General features: G+C 32.0%; 1 protein-coding gene and 5 non-coding genes across 6 annotated transcripts; 1 reads left to right on the top strand and 5 right to left on the bottom strand.

Moving 5' to 3' along the window:
• Positions 1-336: 336 nt before the first annotated feature.
• TRNAM-CAU (transfer RNA methionine (anticodon CAU)) lies at positions 337-428 on the bottom strand. The gene is given in 2 exon segments: positions 337-372; positions 392-428. It is a non-coding gene; the product is annotated as a tRNA-Met (tRNA).
• A 110-nt stretch (positions 429-538) lies between these two features.
• On the bottom strand, positions 539-630 carry TRNAM-CAU (transfer RNA methionine (anticodon CAU)). Its single transcript is given in 2 exon segments — positions 539-574; positions 594-630. It is a non-coding gene; the product is annotated as a tRNA-Met (tRNA).
• Positions 631-1,820: 1,190 nt separating this feature from the next.
• Positions 1,821-1,912, bottom strand: TRNAM-CAU (transfer RNA methionine (anticodon CAU)). Its single transcript is given in 2 exon segments — positions 1,821-1,856; positions 1,876-1,912. It is a non-coding gene; the product is annotated as a tRNA-Met (tRNA).
• Positions 1,913-2,022: 110 nt separating this feature from the next.
• Positions 2,023-2,114, bottom strand: TRNAM-CAU (transfer RNA methionine (anticodon CAU)). The gene is given in 2 exon segments: positions 2,023-2,058; positions 2,078-2,114. It is a non-coding gene; the product is annotated as a tRNA-Met (tRNA).
• A 110-nt stretch (positions 2,115-2,224) lies between these two features.
• TRNAM-CAU (transfer RNA methionine (anticodon CAU)) lies at positions 2,225-2,316 on the bottom strand. The gene is given in 2 exon segments: positions 2,225-2,260; positions 2,280-2,316. It is a non-coding gene; the product is annotated as a tRNA-Met (tRNA).
• Positions 2,317-5,965: 3,649 nt separating this feature from the next.
• Positions 5,966-19,127, top strand: LOC107446496 (zinc finger protein 91). The gene is made up of 5 exons (XM_071177009.1): positions 5,966-6,241; positions 10,366-10,469; positions 12,579-13,860; positions 14,235-14,252; positions 16,920-19,127. The coding sequence occupies exons 3-5, from the start codon at positions 13,052-13,054 to the stop codon at positions 18,454-18,456; spliced, it is 2,364 nt and encodes a 787-aa protein (XP_071033110.1). The 5' UTR covers positions 5,966-6,241; positions 10,366-10,469; positions 12,579-13,051; the 3' UTR covers positions 18,457-19,127.
• The last annotated feature ends 256 nt before the right edge of the window (positions 19,128-19,383 follow it).

Below are 19,383 nucleotides of genomic sequence, written 5' to 3'. Positions count from 1 at the left end.
GCGCTGCCTACTGTGCTACCGAGGCACGTGAGAGAGTGAAGAAATGTAATATTTAACTTTAACTATCCCTTCATTATTTTAATATTAACTCGGCAAAATGTATTATTGCACGACATAACTCCCACAAAAAAGTACTGCTCCGGGTGAGGATCGAACTCACGACCTTCAGATAACTCAATTTAGAGCAGATTATGAGACTGACGCGCTGCCTACTGCGCTACGGTGGCACGTGAGAGAGTGAAGAAATGTAATATTTAACTTTAACTATCCATTAATTATTTTAATATTAACTCGGCAAAATTTATAATTGCACGACATAATTCCACAAAAAAGTACTGCCCCGGGAGAGGATCGAACTCACGACCTTCAGATAACTCAATTTAGAGCAGAGTATGAGACTGACGCGCTGCTTACTGCGCTACCGAGGCACATGAGAGAGTGAAGAAAAAGAATATTTAACTTTAACTATCCTTTCATTATTTTAATATTAACTCGGCAGAATGTATTATTGCCCGACATAACTCCCACAAAAATGTACTGTCCCGGGTGAGGATCGAACTCACGACCTTCAGATAACTCAATTTAGAGCAGATTATGAGACTGACGCGCTGCTTACTGCGCTACCGAGGCACATGAGAGAGTGAAGAAAAAAAATATTTAACTTTAACTATCCTTTCATTATTTTAATATTAACTCGGCAAAATGTATTATTGCCCGACATAACTCCCACAAAAAAGTGCTGCCCCTGGTGAGGATCGAACTCATGACCTTCAGATAACTCAATTTAGAGCAGATTATGAGACTGACGCGCTGCCTACTGCGCTTCCAAAGCACGTGAGAGAGTGAAGAAATATAATATTTAACCTTAACTATCCTTTCATTATTTTAATATTAACTCGGCAAAATGTATTATCGCACGACATAACTCCCACAAAAAGTACTGCCCCGGGAGAGGATCGATATATTAACTCGGCAAAATGTATTATTGCGCGACATAACTAACACAAAAAAATACTGCCCCGGGAGAGGATCGAACTCACGACCTTCAGATAACTCAATTTAAAGCAGATTATGAGACTGACGCGCTGCCTCTGCTCTACCGAGGCACGTGAGAGAGTGAAGAGATATAATATTTAACTTTAACTATCCTTTTGTTATTTTAATATTAACTCGGCAAAATGTTTTATTGCACGACATAACTCCCACAAAAAAGTACTGCCCCAGGAGAGGATCGAACTCACGACCTTCAGATAACTAAATTTACAGCAGATTATGAGACTGACGCGCTGCTTACAGCGCTACCGAGGCACGTGAGAGAGTGAAGAGATATAATATATAACTTTAACTATCCTTTCGTTATTTTAATATTAACTCTTCGAAATGTATTATTGCACGACATAACTAACACAAAAAAGTACTGCCCCGGGAGAGGATCGAACTCACGACCTTCAGATAACTCAATTTAGAGCAGATTATGAGACTGACGCGCTGCCTACTGCTCTTCCGAGGCACGTGAGAGAGTGAAGAGATATAATATTTAACTTTAACTATCCTTACGTTATTTTAATATGAACCCTACAAAATGTTTTATTGCACGACATAACTCCCACAAAAAAGTACTGCCCCAAAAGAGGATCGAACTCACGACCTTCAGATAACTCAATTTACAGCAGATTATGAGACTGACGCGCTGCTTACAGCGCTACCGAGGCACGTGAGAGTAAAGAAATATAATATTTAACTTTAACTATCCTTTCATTATTTTAATATTAACTCGGCAAAATGTATTATTGCACGACATAACTAACACAAAAAAGTACTGCCCCGGGAGAGGATCGAACTCACGACCTTCAGATAACTCAATTTAGAGCAGATTATGAGACTGACGCGCTGCCTACTGCGCTACCGAGGCACAGGAGAAAGTGAAGAAATATAATATTTAACTTTAACTATCCTTTCATTATTTTAATATTAAATCTTCAAAATGTATTATTGCACGAAATAACTGCTACTAAAAACTACTGCCCCGGGTGAGGATCGAACTCACGACCTTCAGATAATATAATTTAGAGCAGATTATGAGACTGACGCGCTGCCTACTGCGCTACCGAGGCACGTAAGAGAGTAAAGAAATATAATATTTAACTTTAACTATCCTTTCGTTATTTTAATATGAACTCGGCAAAATGTATTATTGCACGACATAACTCCCGCAAAAAAGTACGGCCCCGGGTAAGGATCGAACTCACGACCTTCAGATAACTCAATTTAGAGCAGATTATGAAACTGACGCGCTGCCTACTGCGCTACCAAGGCACGGGAGAGAGTGAAGAAATATAATATTTAACTTTAACTATCATTCCATTAATTTAATACTAGTTCGGCAAAATGTATCATTACTCGAAACAACTGCTACAAAAAAGTACTGTCCCAGGTGAGGATCGAACTCACGACCTTCAGCTAACTGAATTCATAGCTGCTTATGTAACTGGCGAGCTGTTTATGAAGCTCGCAAGAGAAAAAAAAATGTAATACTTAGCTTTTGCTATCTTTTCATTAAGTTTCTTTTTTATTTCATTAATTAAAATTGTAAAATTTCCAATTGCGAGAAATGCCTAGATAATTTTATGGAAAAATATAAAACTATAAAAGACGAAGAAAATTTTTAGGCCATGAAGAGGATCATTTACGAATGAAGTGGGCTTCGGGTGGCATAGTGGTGCATGAACTCTCTACCTTATGACAACACTTCGTATACTTTTACAAGTAGCATGTGGAGAGTCATAGAAGAAGAAAGTACGTTAGTTTCTCAATTTTGATATCCATATAGATTAAAATCTTTTAAGTTGGGAAACTGCTTGGAACTGAAAACTACTTTAAACATAGTTCTAAAAGAACGCATCATGGAAATTTGAAGAAAAAAAATATTTTTATTTATGAAAAAAAAAATATTGAGAAAAGGAAAAATATCACAGTACATTCTTAAAAAAATGAAAGGAAGGGGGGAGGGAAAGGTGAAGGGTCAAGGGCGTGGAACCGTTCTTCTCCCCTGATGGTGTATTCGATTGCTGGGATATATTGCTTTTACGCTTAAGCACCCCCCCCCCTCCTTCAACTGAGGGTTATATGGCTTTCTTCTCTCGCCACTCCTCTTATCATTTGCTTTTTTTTTAATTGGAATTACATATATTTGCAGGCTTGTGTGCTCAATTTAGGCCTTATAAACTTTTGTCAAATAGAAGGACTTTTAGCACAATACAGGAAGGATAGCACGAAAATACATCCAGGGTAACAGCGAGATTTGAACCCACCACCTTTGCGCTTTGCACAACATTTCGCGGGGGTTCCACTCGCCCCTCCTTTGTTTTTCGCTTCATTGAAAAATAAGTTAAAAGAAATTTTTATATCGCAAACACTACAAATACAATAATATTGAATGACGCGCTATTCAAACTTAAACAAAAATAAATAAGTAAATAAATCGGAAGTAATAATCCAGAAATCATTCGACAAATTTTAACCCGATTTGAACGAATTTTATTTTGATGAATTTTAGTGAATCAGACTCCAGTTGGGAGGACCAAAGTTCGATCATCGACTCCTTTAAGACCCACCAAGTACATGCGATATACGTGTTCGTAAAATTTGTTGAACCGAAAATCCTGTGGTCGGTTGCTGAACATAGTTCTGAAAGAAAGCATCATGGAAATTTGAAGAAAAAAATATTTTTATTAATGAAAAACAAAAATATTGAGAAAAGGAAAAATATCACAGTACATTCCTATACAAATGAAAAGAAGGGGAGAGGGAAAGGTGAAGAGCCAAAGGCGTGGAACCGGTCTTCTCCGGTCCATGGGTCCAGGGATCTGGGGAAGATTTTGTTTCCCTTCAGAATTATGTCTAAATTGAGAAAGTTGCCGAACCTATTGATATCTTCTTTGCAGAAGATTGTGATGGCATGCCTTCGGATCATCCTTAAAGATGTTTCCCAGGCCGTCACCTAAAGTCCATTGTGCAGCTCTTCTGTTAAGTAAATAAAAGTACCTACCTGCTAAGATTACGAAGTAAATAACTTCGAGCGCAGGTCATCGAGCTACCGAAGCGGGGGAGCCATCCACTCAGCAGAGGATCAAAATTGTGATGGAATGTCTTCGGATCATCCTCAGGGATGTTTCCCAGACCCTCGCCAACAGCACATTGTGCAGCTCTAGTGCGACGTAAATGAACAGCAACAACAGCAACTACGAAGTAAATAAAGTACAATACCCTACACATACACTAGTCCCGCAGTGGACTGATCGTTAAGACACGGTTCCCAGCAGATCACCGAAGTCAAGCTTCACTGGCTGCGGTCAGTGTGCGGGTGGGTGACCACTTGGATCAGACTGCGTAGGGACCGAGGGTGTGGGGTATTGGTCCTCGTTAAACTGTTCTACCGTAAAGTGCTCGACTTCGCGTGCAGGTGGTCGGGCTACCGAAGTGGGGGTGCCATCTCCTCCGTTCAGGATCAAAATTGTGATGGCATGTCTTCGGATCATCCTCAGGGATGTTTCCCAGACCGTCGCCAATAGCCCATTCTGCAGCTCTAGTGCGACGTAAATGAACAACAACAACAACCTGCACATACACTCAGCCTCAAGCCAGGGCTAAAGAGAATAGAAGGGCTGGTTCACTCCTTTGAAGTATCTCTTGCCGCGCCGATCCTCCAACGTCACTCTAGTGACGTCACTTTGGCGCAAAGCTCGCACTTTTACTTCAAGAACGGAGCGTTTGGCCTTACTAGCTCTAACTAATATTGGATCATTTCTTTTTGCGAGATATTCTAAGACATTTGTTATTTTCTATAATGACTTTCCTCAGTTTTTGCAGTGAATTTACAAGAATTTAAAACTATTATCGAAATGCCAGTTTGCGCGATTGCAACTTGCAAAAATTCTGATATAAAAACAAAAGGAAAAAGTATAATTTTTCGCGTGTTCCCTAAAGTAAATGAACAACTATGTAAAGAATGGATTCCGAAATGACACAGTTAATATAAAACAGCAATACGTTTATTCTGTCGTAAAGAACTTTTATAAAAATTCATTATCTAAATAGAAACCGCCTCGTTACTTCATAAAGAAAGGCAGGTGAAAAGAATTAAAAAATAGATAAAGTCAAAGAAAATTAAAATGTAAGTAAAAAGTATAAATAAAATATATAGTATATAGTTGAAATTCTCCTAATTTCATAACATATTTTTTAATGTAGTTATTCTAAATATTTATGATTTTTTTTAAAAATTATATTCTCTTCAATTTAAATATCTATAAATTATATCATCGTAAATTTAAATGTCTATAAACAATTGTAAAATTTCTAATGTCATTATGAACCTAAATTATTATTTTGTTTCAGTAATTAGCGTTTAAGGTTGATGTTTCCTAATGATTAAGTATGAACAAATTGCTATTAACGACATATTTTAAAATCAGGGATTCTAAATTTAACTTAACTTATCGTTATAAAAGAATATGTAGATAAAAAAAGTGTCGATATATGCCTTCATTTTTCTTAATAGTTAAAGTTAAAACTGAACTTTTAAAAATAAAGTATTTATCGTGTCATTTTCACCAACTGGCAAAACATTTTTATAAGTTTAAAATGGTATTTTTTTAATATAATAACCAAGAAAGTTTTTTTTGAACTATGTTTATGAACGGAAATAATGTGTTAATTACGTAAAGTTTGAAGGCTAATAACCAGAAAAAGTCTAACTTATTTTTACGAAGAGAAGGATGCAAAGTTATGATAATATCTTTGCTTGCGATCTCCGAGATCTGTGGACACAGTGACGTCATGAGGAGGGAAATCGTAGCTTCAGCTCTAAGAGCGGAGTGAACTAGCCCTTGTATTCTCTTTAGCCCTGGCCTCAAGCACTCATTCCAACGATGAGCGAGCTATAAGCAAACTTCAGCAAAGTAGTCCAAGAATGCTCACCAGTCATCATCATCATCAGAATTTTTGTATACAATTTTAGCTGGTTTTTAACGCAGGATCTGATCAAATATTTTTAGGAAATATAATTTTAGATTAGCACTCTTGTATTATAGCTGAAATGTCAGCAAATGCTGTGAACTAGTTATTTGAAATCAAATCTCAAAATAAAATATCCTTCACCAAGGATTGATTTGCCTTCGCCCTTGTTCCAGTACCTAATGTGGTTCAAGAGCGTAAATAAGCTTACATCTAATAATATTATGTAAGTAATAAATACTTAAGACAATAGACAGTCATCCGATGATACTTAATCAAGCGAGTGTAATATTATTTTTACTTTTCTAAACCTAATTTCTAAAAGCGTATTATGTTGTAAAAGTAGTTTTTACTTGAGAATATAAGCGTAGTTTTTATGATTAACTATTTGAAATTGTGTGATTTTTTCAGCTATTTTTATAAATTTTTTTGTATCTTAAGTTAAAGCATACAACTTATTAGTATTATATATCTAGGAGAGGACGAATGCAGTATGCTTTAAAAATGATCAAACATTTTTTAAACCTCTCTTATCATGTCTTGTTTTTTTTTTTACAACAATAATTGCAATGCATCATTGTTATAAAAAAATGCATTGTGTGCAATCTCGAAATGTTTACTTTACTCCGGGCTACAGTGGTGTACATATCACAGAGTATGGTGGTCCAACGTTGTGGTTTATATTGAATTAACGTAAATTACTTTATATTTTTAGGTTCACACCAACAATGAAAATTTAGTGGGCTAGTAAGACCACTTAAATATTCATTAAGTTGTTCAAAAACTTATTATGATAGACAAGCTGGAGAAAAAATCGAACTTTACAATTCAGTAATTCATGTTATGGTAAACCTTCGTGGCAGAATCACAGAGACATTGTCGCAGAGCGTTAGAGTTCTAGCAGAAAGATTTTATTTTGAAAAGTAAAAAAAAAATTCTTTTTTTTTCTACAGGGTTACTATTTTTTTCTTCACATGTAATATTTGAATCATGCGTTTAAATAATCACTTTTTGACGAGTTCAATTTACACCGATAGTATCGTAAATCGATGTCATGTTTCTATTGTGTTTTCGGCAGTTTTTGATATTGATTTTCACATGGATTTTAAATATTTCGATATATTTCAAATAATATGGAAAATTCGAATAGTAGGTACATTTGAATATTTACTTTTTAAGGCAATAATTCTATCGAATTTTCGGCTGTTATTGCTGTTGATTTGTTCATAGCTTTTAATTCCGATATTTTTTATAATACGATATTATTTATTACAACAATATAATTTAGGACCGAAACACGCATGTGAGGAGTTCGATTCACATGATTTCGTCGTCAATCTTTTTTTTGGCAATTACTATTGTGGATTTCATTTTTTTTTTATTCAGATGATTATTTACAAAATGTGAATAAGGAAATAATTTGTGCTCCCCACCCCCAACTAAATGAGAACCATAATATAACCAACATAATATAAGAATAAAAAACTATTACATGTCAATTAAAAAAAAACATATAGTTTTTTTTTTTTGTAGGACGCAGTGCTTTTGTTACTTTAAATTAGTAGCATATATATTTCATATTATTAAACGTATCTTTCAGAAAAAATATTAGTACTAAAGAGTTTTGTCGCAGATAGTTCGAAAAAATTCTGCTACAGGGTGGTACACATAAAAGGTTATTAATTGCCATACATAACACTCTAAAGCTAATTAGGTTCATTAGCCCATAAAAATTAAAGATTAGTATTTATTAAAATTAAGTGTAAAAAAGCAAAAATAATATTAATAAGTAGATTCAACATAGAGGTTAAAATTTTGTGACCAAATAAAAAAAAAAAACGGAGAAAGTAAGAACTAACAAAATATTAAGTTAAAAATTTATTATCTAAAATGTTAAATAAAGTCATTTCTAAAGGAGAAAAAATATTAATTTATTGATGAACAATTATAATATCAGAACATGAATCCAAACCGCAGCACAACATGTAAATTTGAAATTTCCCTAATTAAATTTAAATATTTTTATATAGGCGCTCTCTGTTATTCCTTTTGAGTTCCATACCGCACGTTGAATGAAAAAATAAGTACAGTACAGAACCCGTTATCCGGAAATCGGAAAACCAAAAAACCGGAACGAAATTTGATAAATTTTCCCGCTGTTTTTTTTTCTTAAAAAAATTTTTTTTTCCTCATAAGATTTTAGGATTTTTCTTNATCATAATAACACAAATAAACCTCAACAGATCAATTTATTTGGACTAAAATCTATGAAAACCCACAACAAAATGACATAATTTGCTGCCAGCTTGTTGACGTCACAAAACCTAAGACGCTGATTGGTTAAGGGAGAAAAAACTTGGATGGAAAGTAGAACATGCTCTACTATCGTCCAAGAAATTGGACCAAGTTTTTGGATGTTTGTTTACACGATCCAAGCTCAAAGCAGAACAAGTTTCCATCAATATCAATCAATCTCTGTCCAAGAAATTGGATCGTCTAAACAGGCCTTAAGACCACTTAAATATTCATTAAGTTGTTCAAAAGCTTATTATGATAGACAAGCTGGAGAAAAAATCGAACTTTACTATTCAGTAATTCATGTTATGGTAAACCCTCGTGGCAGAATCACAAAGACATTGTCGCAGAGCGGAAAGATTTTATTTTGAAAAGTAAAAAAAAGTTACTTTTTGTTCTACAGGGTTACTATTACTATTTTTTTTCTTCACACGTAATATTTGAATCATGCGTTTGGAATAATCACTTTTTGACGAGTTCAATTTACACCGATAGTATCGTAAATCTATTGTGTTTTCGGCAGTTTTTGATATTGTTTTTCACATGGGCTTTAAATATTTCGATATATTTCAAATAATATGGAAAATTCGAATCGTGTATTTTTTAGTTACTATTTTATGAATTCCAAACAAATTTCAAAGCGACAAATTTGTCACCTATGTGTGTGATTTTAGCGACATTTGTGGAACATTTGGCGACTGCCATCGCCATACTGGCATGACAACTGATTATTTTATTATAGTGAAATACGTATTTTTAGTGTGTATTTTATGAAATAAAATTACCAAAAAGTAAAAGAAATTAAAATATTCAATTGAAATTTAAACAAAACTAAGAAATTTTACTAAGCAGAAATAATTCTAAATTAGTGAATGTTAAAATTTGTTAATGAAACAATGGCCCAGCAATCACATGCCCGAAACTATATTAAAATTTAGATTAAAGTAAATTTTTGTAAAAATTTAAAATAAGAAAGTCTAGAAAAGTATAATTAAACTAGTAAATATGAATGCTTGACCTAATCAAAATTGCTCAGTAACTTTTTTAAATGAAATATGGAATCGTACACTAAATGAAATATTTTTAATTTTTTTTTTTTTAATGGCAGACACTGAACTTTAGTTCATTTTTGCCTTGGAGGATGCAGAAATATTGTTCTTTAATGTTTTATGTTAATGTGTGAACATTACTCATAGAGGTGAACAACATTATTCAGCCACAGATACCCATTCATAGGGTGTGCAACGTTCGCGCATCACATAGCAGAGAGAAACATTCATGCCCTGAGCGAAATTCGAACCTGTAACCTGGTTTTGCAGTCAGGCATGCTGACTGCTCAATCACCTGGTGTGGGCATATTTCCACAGTTAAAAATTAATCATCTTATTGATATTTTGCTTTTTTTATTATTTTTTATTTTCACTAAATGCGCAAAAAGCAATAAAAATATTTTCTAAATAAAATAAAAATGTATTTTAAATAAAATTAAAATAAAGACTTTAGTCTTGATCTTAAAACAAATAAATGTAACCACTATTATGAACTTCAAACTGAGTTAAATTTTTTAATTAAAATAATCTAAATATTGACAAACCCACGGACTATATTCAATAATGTCTTCTATAACATATTTACTCCTTTTCCAGAACTCTAGATATTCTATTTTTAAGATGATTTTGAATTCTAGTAATGTATTATTGATAGGTTAAAAATACATTTTAAATATTAAAAATAAAATAATAATAAGGTTATTGCATGAGTTATAAGCAACCATTAAGTTTATTCTCAACTTTAAAGGCAATTTCTTGATTTGAAGTAATCTATAAGAGCCACCCAAAAAGTTGCTTGTAAAGGTTAACCATTTTTTATTGTTTCTCTCCACTTTGACAAACATTATTTTGTTTTTGGATCCAGCATTATTATTTTATAAATTTTTTCGCAATTCATAAAATGAAAAAAAGAGGATTAATTGATAAGCTATTTCAGTTTATGTATAAAAAATCAGTTTATATCTTATACCTATTCATGTATCTGATATCTGTCAATGCTATTTAGGCAAGTGAGGTATTGATTTCCATGTACAAAGCGGCCAGAAGACTATTGTCTGATTTCAAAACTAAAAGTCCGAAACTAAGGGTGATCAAGGACTGAAACAAACGGTAAGTCTATTGTGAAAGTTTCAGTGGAAGATAATCCTAACAAAGTAAATATCTATAATAGTAATCAGAATTAAACCTATAAATTCAGGTGATTTTATCAGTGTGTAATTATTATTTAAACAGTGAGTTATTTATTTTTTTAAATTGGAATATTAATAAAAAAGGCAATGTTTTTACAAAAAAGGTTACATTTATAGGGATGAATGGGTGGGCCGTCCTTCTAAAAACTTTTAGGGGGAACATTGCTTAAACTAGAAATATAATTGTTTTTTATTTAAAATAGTTCTATCATGCATAATTGATAAATTTGTTTTACACATAATTATATTAGTCGGGATCATTTTTATTGACGCTAAATTTTATTCATCAATCCGGTTTTCTGACGCCAACACAAGTGGCATTTCTGCACCAAGAAAGTAACACTGAGCAAAATAAAAACCGTTTGCGAAAAATCATGTACCTTCAATAACATTTTGAAGTCAATGGAGGTAAGTTACCCCTAAGAACGAGCCAACTCCATTAATGACCGTTTTACTGTGGAACAGAGAATGGTCACTCCCTAGAGGTTTCATTGTAAAATTCTAAATGCTCATTTGTCCAAAGACTTTCTTATTTAGGGATAAACACATTTAAAAATTTCTTTAATTGTAATTATGTTGTAAAGACTGGAGTCACCCAGAGTAATTCCTGGTCAGCAAGTTTCTGGGATAATTCCTGGTCATAGTCCCTTTTATGTTTTAAGAACACTTCACCAAAATGAAAAAAATCATAAAGGTACTCTGAACTATCCTCATTGGAATTTGGTACTTAATTATGAGTTTGTTGTTTATTTATTTTGAAAAAAAAAAACTTTTTGAAGTGGTTCTTTAAATTTCTGTAAAACAACATTGGCCTTAGTTATGATACATTTTTTCAAAAATCTTAGTTACTACTAAGGTTTTAAATATTTTTCTTTTTTCTCTTTTTGGTTGAATTAGGAACTACTTCAGTTACAGAAAAATAGTTTGGATTTACTATTATTATTTTAAATAATTTTCAGGACATGTGCACCAAATTCTGCCCCATATTCCTGAGGTAATTCTTGGTCACTGGGGTAATTCCTAGTCAATACTGTTATCATTTATGCATTGTTATTTTGTCTATTATTGCCATATCTCACTTATTTTAGTTATCTGCAACTCTTTGAGCCTTAGCTGCAAAGTTACTTAAGCTTTAACTGGATGAACCACCAGATATTTCAACCAAGATTGAGCAGTTGAATCAAAATGCATCATCATTGCAAAATGTAATTGAAAACATACAGAATTCAATAGAAGAGCATAGATACTCTGTTGTATATTATAGATATGTTCTAGGATCTAGGAGGTGAAAGATCTGTTCTATATTGAAAAAGTCACAAAAGTGGAGGGCAGTGAAGTACCTGGAAAGAGGAGCAGGAAACTTACGCTGCCCGAAGCGAAATAGAATAGATACAATTGGCATTCACTGTATTTTTTATGAACCCATTGATTTGAAAGGTTTAGATCCATTCACAGCATATATAGAACCTATAAAATTGCATTCAAATTGTATGAAATTTATTTTGGCTAAAGATGTGTCAAACGTATATATTTCTCATGTTGAATAAATTTGTATTTAACCCTTAAATAACTAAGTACAGTGTTTAATTAGCTATAGATAATAAAATTAATCATTTAATTAGTTTAATAAATTGTATAAATAATATACATAAAAAAACATAGGCATCTGCACCAAATATGTGAGTGACCAATAATTAACCCATAAGTGACCAGGAATCATCCCCTTCCGGGGGGGGGGGTAAATTTTGGTCACAAATTATTTGTGCATTATTGATAAAATAAATATTTTATTAGGTGGACAACACGGTGCAAAATTGGTAACTCAAGCTTAGATAGGTTTTGTAATAATTGAATGTTAATGCTTTTTGACCAGGAATTAACCCGGATGACTACTATATTTGTTGATATAATATGAAATTTAAATTTTTAATAATATAATAAATATTTTCTATAATAAATATTTTTTTCATGAACTGAAAAATGCAATAGAATTGTATGAAAATGTATATTTTTCACTTTCTTTTCTTAGGGCTGCTGTTTGAAGTTTGATGCATTTCATGTCGAATCATTGAAAGTTGGATGCATTTCATGACATTTGAAGATAGCCTTGGATTATAGCCCCAAAAAGGTTAGCTAACATCTTAAAATTTGTTTCTACTACCACAGAGGAAAATAGAAGAAAGACATTTTCATTACTTAATTATACTAGTAAGGATTGTGTCCTAAATATTCATTCATTAAAACCATTGTCTTTGATGTATTATTAATATCTTAAAATACTTTGCTGTCGGAGCCTATATCTAGTAATATTGTTAGTATAATTCCATCACTCATTCCACATAGAAACATTCTTGTAAAATTTTTATTGTAGCTTTCTAAAATCCTATTTTAACTTGACACAATCCTGTCCACCCTTATATTCCTACCTTTATATGTATGTAGTATATGGCAATTTCAGTCTTCTAAGATAATTTAGCTATACACAAGTTGATACAGAGTAATATGAGTTTTTCAATAAACAGCAACTTACTTAATATCAATGTTCATGCTGGTGAAAAACCTTATTCTTGTAAAGTATGTAATAAGAGTTATTCGCGAAAGAATAGTCTGGCTAGGCACAGTCGTAATCATACTGGTGTGAAACCTTATACTTGTACTGTATGTAGTAAGAGTTTTTCTCGGAGGAGTCGTCTGATCATCCACAAACAGGTTCATACGGGTGAGAAACCTTATTCGTGTAGTATATGTAATAAGAATTTTACACAGAAGAGTACCCTGACTACACACAGTCAAGTTCATACTGGTGAAAAACCCTTCTCATGTAGTGTATGTAATAAGAGTTTTGCAAAGAAGAGTACCTTGACTGACCACAGTCTTATTCATACTGGAGAGAAACCTTATGCTTGTAGTGTATGTAATAAGAGCTTTTCTCGGAGGAGTAGTCTAACTCTTCACAGACATATTCATACTGGTGAGAAACCTTACTCTTGTTGCGTATGCAATAAGAGTTTTTCAAATAGGAGTGGTCTAGCTGATCACAATCGTGTTCATACTGGTGAGAAACCTTTTTCTTGTGAAGTGTGTCAGAAGAGTTTTGCACAGAAATGTCATCTGACTGAGCACATAAGAGTTCATACTGGTGAGAAACCTTATTCTTGTAGTGTATGTAATAAGAGTTTTAAACACAAGAGTCATCTGACTGGGCACACTCGTATTCATACTGGTGACAAACCTTATTCTTGTAGTTTGTGTGATAAGGGTTTTTCAACAAAGATAGCTTTAAATAAACACAGTCTCACTCATTCAGATTAGTATCGCACAGTCTCACTCATGCAGATTAGTATCACACAGTCTCACTCATATAAGTATTGAAATTTTTTCACAGGTGTTTAACTGATATGTTTATAATGTGAATATCCTTTCCCTTGTAATAAGTGAAATAATTATTTTATTTATCTTTTTTTTTCTTTCATAATCTGTATACAATTATATTTGTTGCAAAATATTTCATGTGTGGTATCATAAGTACTGTGTTCTACATTTTCATATAGTATTATTTATGTGCTATGTGCAAGATAAAAAAAGGACTAGATGAATCACTTTTGATCTTTCAATCAGATTTTCATGTGCTAAGATGCAACAATAACGGTTCTAAAAATTTGTTTAAAATATGCTAATTAATTAGTGCAGACAATATCAAGCAGTGACTGATGTGCACAAACAAGAATATATTATTCCAAGAAGGTAACAATCAAAATAAAATCGATTAAACACATTGGGTCAGTTCCCCATCTTAGATCTTATGGACCCTGCACCAAAGTGTTCTGATGTTGCTATTACTTAAAAGTTTAATCAGTTTTCCTCTTTAGAGAAAAGTTGGGATACTCTTCCCTTTCCATTTTGTTATAAATTAATATTTTTAGGTTGAATTTCATATGTGTTTGAAAGCAAACTTTTCATTTTAATCTAACCACATTCAGTCAGAATGAATGAAAGTTTGTGAAAATGGTGAATTTATTTTATTATTACTTATAATTTTAACATTTTTATTGTAGTTTAATTATTAGTGTTATAATGTGAAAATGATTATAAGATTTTGGGGCACTGCATATTTAATAAGGATTGTATTACAGAAAAGATGGGAGAGGCAGACTTAAGTTATTGTTGTCTCAACAAATGAGATGTTCCATTTTTTTTTACACCTAATTGAATAAAATAAATCCTAAGTTAAAAAACGAAAGAAAAAGTTTTTTGCTTATGCTTACGTAGGTATCTTATTTTACTATGCTTCTCGTGGAAGACTGACTAATTTTAAAATTAAAAATCTCACGAACAAAAAGTGATAAGGAATTAAATGAAGGGTATGTCTATTGTGAAAGCTGTGAACATTTTATGTAGAATGTTTGAACCAGTAATCCTATCATTTTATTTTTTTTTTACTTCATTTGATTCAATTGGGGACAATTCTTTAATTGCCTAGACAATAATGCCAAATTTTTGACTCAGTATTAGTAAAAAAATATAATTTTTATACATAAAACCTTAATAACTTCTTAAATCTTAATCTTGAGATTGCTTTCATTCAATTCAACATGAAAAAGTACATTGGAAACAATTCCTCCTTCTGTCAAATAGCAATATTTAAGTCTATCTCTACACACTCTATTCATGTATCATATTTATTTTCATGAGTAAAATAATATTTCTTATAATAGTACATTAATTGTATTTATCATCATTATTACTTTTTGAAGCAATTTTTTTGTTTCCAATTACAAGATTCATTCGTTTTGTTGAACTAAATGTCATACTTAAATTTATTGTGTACTTATAAATAAATTTGTAATACAATAAAAAAAATTGTTCTAATTAAGAATAATTCTTTAGTCTTGGATTTTTATATAATTTGTCTGATTTTATTACGAAAAATTTACTAATTTGATGATTATACTTTGTTCACTATGATTTACAAAACAAGACTAAAAACTTGAACATTTAAAAAGCAATAAAAAAAGAAGAAGAAAACATTGCTAACTGTAGCTGAAATAGAAAAAGAATTATTTAAGAAAAAAGAGAATGAACTTAAGATGAAAAATTATCACTTCAAAATGAAGTGGCCCATGCAAGAAATTTTAATATCATCTTGCAAACAACCTAAAGAACTCATTGTGAGGCCATTATTGCCATCATGGGTGGTTATATTTCATCTTGTTGCATCTTTTTTGGACTATTTAACTGTGTTGCTTATGACTTCATGATCTTGGGTTCGTGTGTCATTGTTTGTTCGGTTTTACATATTGCTTCTGTCATAGTTTGAATATTCTTAGAACCTGCATCTAATGAAGTATCCATTGTATTTAGACATTTAAAAACAATGATATCAATAATTGCTGTGTAAGCAAAAAAATGTTTGTTTTATATTTATTGTGATAAATAAACCATTTATTTATTTAGTTATTTATTTGATGAATAAATCATTTATTTATAAGTTTTTAGTTATCATTTTGTTAATGCACATTTCATTATTCATATAAAAATGAAGTTATTCTTGCGAATTTTCCTGTTTTTTGTGTCTGATTTTTTACTCCTGTTTAGTTCAATAATTTCACTGTTATAACTTATGAAAATAAACAACACAATTGTTTGTTTTTTTTTTTTTTGTAGAAAAGTTTACTGTTATATAACATTGTCGCTAAAATATAAATATTTCCCTCAACGTTGTTAATAAATAAAAAATCTACTAATTCCATGTAATCTATTCTTATTAATGCTGTTCACCTCTACTTCCCACCTTAATTTTAATATCTTTTTTTTCTATGTATTTGCTTAAAAACATTTAGTCGAATGGTAAATACTTCTGCAGGAATCAAATTTATATCTTTATTTTTACCAATGACTTTCATTTTTAAAAAAAAAACCTATTTAAAATTTCTTCAACTATAACTGTACCACCAGTGTGGTTACAGAAGACTATTTTATCTGTTGTAAGAATAAGAAATTTGATTTTTAATACCTAGTTTTAAAAAAAAAAATCTAACTAGAATATGCAACACATTTGTATGAAAATGTAGATTTTTGAATTATTTTTTTTCTCTCTCTCTCTCTCAGGGCTGCTATTTAAAGTTGGATGCATTGATCTGCGTTCCGTGACATTTGAAAATAGTTTGAAGATATTAGCAACAAAAAGGTTATCTAACATCTTAAATTTGTTTCTGCTGCCACAGTGAAAAATTGAAGAGAGACATTTTCATTACTTAATTGGACTAAATATGATATTATCTTAAATACTTCTGTTGCCTTTGCTTCCAGAGCCTTCAAATACAATGTCCAGTAATATAAATATCCTTCAGTAACTCAGTCATTCTTTTTAAAAAGATTCTTGTAAAATTTTTTATAGTAGCTTTTTCAAAAAAACTGACAATTTTAGAAGTGAAAGTCTTATAAGATTATTTAGCTATACACTAGTTAATTCAAAACATAGTATATACAATATGAGTTTGTCAATAAGCCGAAACATACCTAATATCAATGTTCATGCTGGTGAAAAACCTTATTCTTGTAACGTGTGCAATAAGACTTATTCGCGGAAGTATAGTTTGGCTAGACACTATCTTATTCATACTGGTGAGAAACCTTATTCTTGTAGTGTCTGTAATAAGAGTTTTTCTCGGAAAAGTAGTCTGACTATCCACAAACAGGTCCATACGGGTGATAAACCACATTCTTGTAGTGTATGTAATAAGACTTTTACACAGAAAAGTTCCCTGGCTAAGCATAGTCTTGTTCATACTGGTGAGAAACCTTATTCATGTAGTGTATGTAATAAGAGTTTTGCTCAGAAGATTACCATGATTGATCACAGTCTTGTTCATACTGGTGAGAGACCTTATTCTTGTAACATATGCAATAAGAGTTTTTCTCGGAGGAGTAGCTTAACTATTCACAGAACTATCCATACGGGTGAGAAACCTTATTCTTGTAGCGTATGCAATAAGTGTTTTTCACATAGGAATGGTCTAGCTGATCACAGTTATATCCATACTGGCAAGAAACCTTTTTCTTGTAACATATGTAGTAGGAGTTTTACCCAGAGGTGTAACCTGATTGCTCACGGTCTTGTTCATCAAAGTGTGAAACCTTATCCTTGTAGTGTATGTCCTAAGAGTTTTTCACGCAGCACCTATCTGACAGAGCACATGCGGGTTCATACTGAGGAGAAACCTTATTCTTGTAACGTGTGTAATGAGACTTTTTCTAAGAGGAATAGTCTGGCTAAGCACAGTCTAGTAGCTCATAATGCTCAGAAACCGTATTCTTGTAGTGTATGTAATAAGAGTTTTTCACAGAGTAGATATCTGACTTATCACAAACGTGTTCATAATGGTAAGAAACCTTATTCTTGTAACATATGCAATAAGAATTTTTCTCGGAGGAGCTGTCTGTTTCTACACCAACATGTTCATACGGGTGAGAAACCTTATTCTTGTAGTGTATGTAGTAAGAATTTTACACAGAAGGGTGCCCTGACTGCGCACAGTTCTGTTCATACTGGTGAGAAACCTTATTCATGTAGTGTCTGTAACAAGAATTTTGCACAGAAGAGTGCCGTCGCTGTGCATAGTCTTGTTCATACTGGTGAGAAAGCTTATTCGTGTAACATATGTAGTAAAAGCTTTTCACAGAAGAGTTCCCTGACAGAGCACAGTAGTGTTCATACGGGTAAGAAACCTTATTCTTGTAGCATATGTAATAAGAATTTTTCTCGAAGAAGCTGTCTGTCTGTCCACAGACATGTTCATGCTGGTTTGAAACCTTATTCTTGTAGTAAATGTAATAAGAGTTTTTCACATAGGAGTTATCTGTCAAATCACAGTTGTGTTCATGCTGATGAAAAACCTTTTTCTTGAAGTGTTTGTAATAAGATTTTTAAAGAGTTGTATAAGTCTCCCATAACGAGTTAGCTGCTACAAATTAAGAGTAACGAGAACCAGTAAAGTTCATTCCAGCAATTTAGGAAAATAAGCAACAACAAAAAAAGGGATTTGAGGAAAAGTAAATATAGATATTTTATTTAGCATGTTCATATTGTAGATATAAACTCATTTAAAGAGTACCAAAGTATTGATTCAAAGAATTGGAATGGTATGTCAGTTTAGAATTCTCACCCAAAGAAAGTGGCTATTTTGCACGCTTTAATTTTCCCCACCTAAGTGAGCTCTTCCACTTTGCAGCCAACTTGTCATGGTTGAATAATTCCTAATTGTTTTTCATACTGGTGAGAAGCCTTATTCTTGTAACTTTTTTAAAAGTTTTCTCACTGAGAAACAGTTAGGCTAAAGACAGTCTTTTTCATATTGGTGAGAAATCGTATTCTTTTAGTGTGAGTAATAAGACTTTTTTGACAAAGATAGCTTTAACTAGACACAGTCACACTCATACAAACAAGTAACAATATTCTTGTAACATACGTAATAAAAATTTTTCAGAGAGGTCTACTTTAACTGTATATGGTTGTGTTCATACTGCTGAATAACCTTGTTCATGTAATAAGTGTAATAAATATTTCGTCTTTTTTTTACTTTTGTGGTCTGGCTGCATACATTTATTTTCATAGTAAAATATGCCATGTTGTGGTATCTCTGGGTACTGTATTATTAAATTTCTATATGGATAGTGTTTTCAATACAAATGTAAACAAAAACAAATCTTGAGCTCTGTACCCTTATTACTTACAGTTAGAAAGGTTTACAAGAGCTGCTTATGATGCAAGGTATATTTTCAAATAGATAATTTTTTTTATAGAGCATAATATAATTTCTGAGTAGAAATTTGCT

The sequence above is a fragment of the Parasteatoda tepidariorum genome, unplaced genomic scaffold, assembly GCF_043381705.1.
Source record: "Parasteatoda tepidariorum isolate YZ-2023 unplaced genomic scaffold, CAS_Ptep_4.0 HiC_scaffold_907, whole genome shotgun sequence".
Classification (NCBI taxonomy): Eukaryota; Metazoa; Arthropoda; class Arachnida; order Araneae; family Theridiidae; genus Parasteatoda; species Parasteatoda tepidariorum.
This window is presented reverse-complemented; position numbering and strand designations above follow the sequence as displayed.

What these genes read in the sequence shown, in the direction of transcription:
- LOC107446496 (XM_071177009.1), top strand. Translation starts at nt 13,052, where the DNA reads ATGAGTTTTTCAATAAACAGCAACTTACTTAATATCAATGTTCATGCT.